Here is a 4,974-nt window from a genome sequence, read left to right as displayed (position 1 = left end):
ACACAGTACAGAACATCTCTGTGACCAGATGTGTGTGGGTTTTCCCACATATACGAAGCAATTCTCCACTGGACATCAACTAGGGAACCTGTCATTCAATTCAATTCTGGTGCTATCTACCTGGAGATAGTGTCAGAGCCCACAGGTTGAGGGCTCAGTCCCACAAGGCTGCCCCCTACTTCAGACACCGGTTGCAAGTAGTAGATTGTCACTTATGCTTCTGACCTTCAGGCTGAATACTGGGACTTCCATAACCTCCTCCTTGGGCTCCATTAATTTGCTACAATAGCTCATAGAACTCAGGGAAACATTTAGCAGTTGATTTTAGAGGATATAATAAAGGATACAGTTGAACAGACAGATGAAGAGAGGGTTAGGATTGTGTGTGGAGGGGGGCACAGAGCTTCCATGCCCTCTCTGTGCATGCCTCCCTCTCAGCACCTCCTTGTGTTCATCTCGCCAAATCTTGTCCTTCAAGAGCTTTTTTTTTTTAGAGACAGAGTCTCACTTTGTTGCCCTCGGTAGAGTGCTGTGGACTCACAGCTCACAGCAACCTCCAACTCCTGGGCTTAGGTGATTCTCTTGCCTCAGCCTCCTGAGTAGCTGGGACTACAGGCTCCCGCCACAACACCCAGCTATTTTTTGTTGCAGTTTGGCCGAGGCTAGGTTTGAACCCACTATCCTCGGTATATGGGGCTGGTGCCCTACCCACTGAGCCACAGGTGCCGCCCCCTTCAAGAGTTTTTATAGAGCTTGATATCCAGCCCTTCCCCCCACACTCACTACCCTAAAGGTCAGTAGATCAGGCTGAAAGTTTCAATCCTCTAATCACCTGATCTATCTAGTGACTAGCCCTGTCATGAGGCTATCTAGGGGCTCCCCCTCTTACTCACCTCCTTACATTAAACGGGTATTCTATGACAGGAACTGGGGGAAAAGACCATATTTTATATTATACAACATTTCCCCAATGTTAACATTTTACCCAACTATATTAAACCCAGGAAATTAACCCTGGTACAATACTGTTCAATAGGCCCACTTCAGATTTACCAGTTTTACAATGCATTCTGTTAGGGATCGAATGTTTGTGCCCCTCCCAAATTCATATGTTAGAACTCTAACCCTCAATGCAACGGTATCAGGAAGTAGGACCTTTCGGAGGTAATTGGGTTTAGATGAGGTCATGAAGGTGGAGGCCCATGATGGGGGTTCGTATCCTTCTAAGAAGGGGAAGGGGCCAAGGGGTCATCTTGTAAAGGAAAAGATGAGAAGAAATAGCAAGAGGGGACCATCTGCAAACCAGGAAGAGGGCTGTCATTAGACATTACATCTGCTGGTACATTGATCCTGAAATTTCCTGACTCCAGAACTGTGAGAAATAAATGTTTGTTGTTTAAACCACCTAGTCTATGGTATTTTGTCATGGCGGCCCAAACTGATTAAGACACACTCCCATTAGAGTGTTTATGCATAATTCTATGCAATTCTGTTCTATACATACATTCGTGCAACCACAGCTACAATGAAGATACCTGTTTCGTCACCACCAACGAATTTCCTCATGTGCAGGGGTCCTCAAACTTTTTAAACAGGGGGCCAGTTCACTGTCCTTCAGACTGTTGGAGGGCCAGACTGCTGGCCCTGGGACCAGTCGGCTGCTAAGCAGGACAGGCAGCGGTGGCAAAAACACCTGGCAGGTGGGATAAATGTCCTAGGCGGGCTGCATGTACCCCGTGGGCAGTAGTTTGAGGATGCCTGGCTTAGGTGATTTCTTGTTTCAGCCTCCTGAGTAGCTGGGACTACAAGTGCCCATCACAATGCCTGGCTCATTTTTTCTATTTGTAGTAGAGACAGGGTCTTGCTCTTGCTCAGGCTGGTCTTGAACTCCTGAGCTCAAGAAATCTACTTGCTTTGGCCTCCCAGAGTGCTAGGATTATAGGCATGAGCCACCTTGCTGGGCTAGGATTGTTTTTTTTTATTTTTTAATATAAGTCTTGCACATTTCTTAGTTTTCGTAAGTTTTTTTCTTGTGGTTGTAGTTATGGTTTTTTAAAAATACTTTTCCAGTTACTTGTTCTAATAGAAATAAAAAACTTGATTTTAAACCACCAACTACCTTATTAAATTCTTAGCTTTTTCAGATGTTTTTAGTTGGGGGATGTCGTGATCAGATTTGTGTTTTTGAAAATATCACTCTGACTATTATATACAGAATAGATTGGAGCAGACCAGGAGCGGCAATGGGAAGGTCAGTTGGAAGGGTCCTCCTGCATTAGGTGAAAGGTGATGGTGACTCGGGCCAGACAGGGTGGTAGCAGGGAAATGGGAAGAACTTGACAGACTAGAGATATATTCTGAAAATAGAAATAAATCTGAACAGATTGAATTAGGCAGAGAGTGGGGGAAAGGAAAAGGAAAGAAGAGTCCAGGTCTTTTTTTTTTTTGAGACAGAATCTTACTCTGTCACTCAGACTAGTGTGCCATAATGTCCGTCTCATTCACAGCAAGCTTGAACTCCTGGGCTCAAGCGATCCTCCTGCCTCGGCTTCCCAAGTAGCTGGGACTATAGATGCTTGCCACAAAGCACAGCTAATTTTTTCTATTTTTAGTAGAGACGGAGGCCTCACTCTTGCTTAGGCTGCTCTCTAACTCCTGACTCCAAGCAATTCTCCTGCCTTGGTCTTCCAGAGTCCTAGGATTACAGGTGCGAGCCACTGTGCTGGGCAAGAAAAGTCTGTGTCTATGCCTTGAGCATTCGGATGGATGGATGGATGGGTGGATGGTTGAAGGTGAATAGATGAATAGGTGGCTGGATGGTTGGGAGATAATAAACTAAGATGGAGGAGACTAAAAGAGAAGCAGGTTTGGGGGGAAAGACTCACGTTTAGTTTTGCAACATGTTGAGTCTGAGGTGCCCGAGAGCCATGTAGTGGATTCGTCAGGCAGGCGGTTGGATTTAGGATTTTGGAGCTCAGAAGACAGGGAGGGGCCTGATGGCATAAATTTGACATGGGGCTTAAACCTAGGTGGACCTCACATAGGTGACATTTAAAGCCATAGAAAAGGATAAGGCCACTTAGGAAGGAAGATGAGTGGAGGGCAGTGCCAACAGTCAAGCTGGGGTGGAAGAGACAAATGGCCAGTGAGAGGCTGCATCTGGAAGCCCATAGAAACTGTGCCTCGGGGGTGGAGCAGGAACTGATCAAATGCCACCGAGAGGACAAGAGAGATGACCAGAAACCCCTAAACAACAAATCTGTTGTACCTGGTAACGTGAAAGCGTTTGATCCCCTTTTACTCAGAGATGAAGCCCTGAGATAGGTCTTCCCTGCCCTGTGCTGGTTTCTGCCTGTCCCTTTACCCCCCCCAACCCCCACTTCTTCACATGCTAAAAGTGATTAATTCTGGCTGGTGTTTTAATTTCGATTCTTCTTTTTTGCTTTCTGTATTTTCTCATTCTCTACAACAGTCAGTAGTGTGTGGTGATAAACAGAATCCGCTGTGTTCCATGATACATCTGCTGCTTCTGAGCGCCAGGGCATCGCTGTTAGTGCCTGTTCCCCCCTCTGCTTCTGCTAAGGAAGCAGTGGCGGGGCTGAGTCCCACAGTTTGTGCTACTTATCCCGCATACCCTTTCCCTTGTTCTGGGGCTGAGCTGGGGCTCTATAGTCTGAACCCTGGGGCAGAAAGAACTGAGGGCTCTTTTACCGCATTTACCTGGAGGCTGCCTGCGGTCTTTGGTTGCTAAGTGCACTGTTTAATTTCCTAGTGCCTTTTATCCTGGCTCTCTTGACCAGCCAGAGTTGTGGTTGCTGTTTTCAACAATGACTGAGGACAGAAGGGGTGGAATTAATTAAACCTAGAGGAAGGGACTTCTTTGAAGGGCGGGGCTAAGGTTAAGTTGGAGAGGAACCCTTTAAATAAAGGGCCCACACGGGCTGCCAGGGAGTGTGCGGGACTGGCAAGTGGGAAGCACGTTCCACCGCCTTCTGAGCCTTCTGCGGCCTCCTACCTCCTGTGTGTGTCTGTGAGAAGGAGCCAGAACCCAGGGGAGATGATGGAGCCCGAGGAATACAGACAAAGAGGTAAGTGATGGGCGTCCCTGATCCCTTCCCCTTTAGCCGCTCCTGCAGGAGAGCTGATGGGTGGCCCTTAGATTTGGGGATGTCATTTGGAGCATCAGCGTTGTCTCCCAAGACTTGGCTTCAGCGGCATTTTCTCTGTGAAAGGAACATGGGGGCAGAGTCTAAAACTTCTCTCAAAACCTCTCTTTCCCTCTCCCTGTCCGACTAGTTTACCCACTCTCGCCGACATCCCCACTACCATGTCTTGCGTTTCCTCTCCACTTTCCCACAAAATAGAAGATTTGGATTCCTGAGCACTGATAGAAAAAAAAAGAAGGATCACTTATATTCTGAAATAGAAAAAAAGGTGTTCTAAGTATCCTGTTGTCACTGCAAAATCTTTTTTTTTTTTCAACATTCTCTATGTGTCATTCATTCCATAAATATTTAGCAAGTGCCTCCTGTATAACAAGCAAAACTGAAGTGGTTATTCTGTTTTCAGGCAAGGCTGTCCTTAGAAAGGGATTAGTAGTGGCTTAAAATAGAATCTTCAATGCCCTTATCTTTAAAATTTTTTATATCCTCTTCTCCACCAGTAGGTCATAGTGCTTACAATTTCTTTGCCACAAGGTATGGTCCTGAGTTAAAATCCAACTTTTCCTCTCGCTCCTTTGTGGAGAGAGAACTCACTGATCGAGTTATATTCTTTTCAGTGTGCCTCAGCTCATCCCATGGCTTTCCAAAGGTACCTTGAGCTGAGAGTGGGTCCCCTTGGACATTTATTCCCTGAGTGGAACACAGATATGTTTAATACTGCCCCTGGACAAGTGGAGGGCTGGGTCCAGAGCTCTCAGGTGTCTAGTGGGTGTGGCGGGAGTCCTGAGAGCCACTGGGCTGGGGGAGGTTT

The 4,974-nt window shown here is 46.6% G+C and overlaps 1 protein-coding gene across 2 annotated transcripts in view; it reads left to right on the top strand.

Annotated features, from left to right (window-relative positions):
- Window positions 1-3,703: 3,703 nt before the first annotated feature.
- Window positions 3,704-4,974, top strand: part of HDC (histidine decarboxylase) — a 24,702-nt gene continuing 23,431 nt past the window's right edge. For both annotated transcript variants that reach the window (XM_003784347.2, XM_003784346.1), the window contains exon 1: window positions 3,704-4,088. In XM_003784347.2, coding sequence (XP_003784395.1) covers window positions 4,058-4,088 — 31 coding nt within the window. In that variant the 5' untranslated portion in view covers window positions 3,704-4,057. The remainder of the gene's footprint in view (window positions 4,089-4,974) is intronic.

Source organism: Otolemur garnettii, unplaced genomic scaffold (genome assembly GCF_000181295.1).
Source record: "Otolemur garnettii isolate 467f Iridium unplaced genomic scaffold, OtoGar3 scaffold00011, whole genome shotgun sequence".
NCBI lineage: Eukaryota > Metazoa > Chordata > Mammalia > Primates > Galagidae > Otolemur > Otolemur garnettii.
This window is presented reverse-complemented; position numbering and strand designations above follow the sequence as displayed.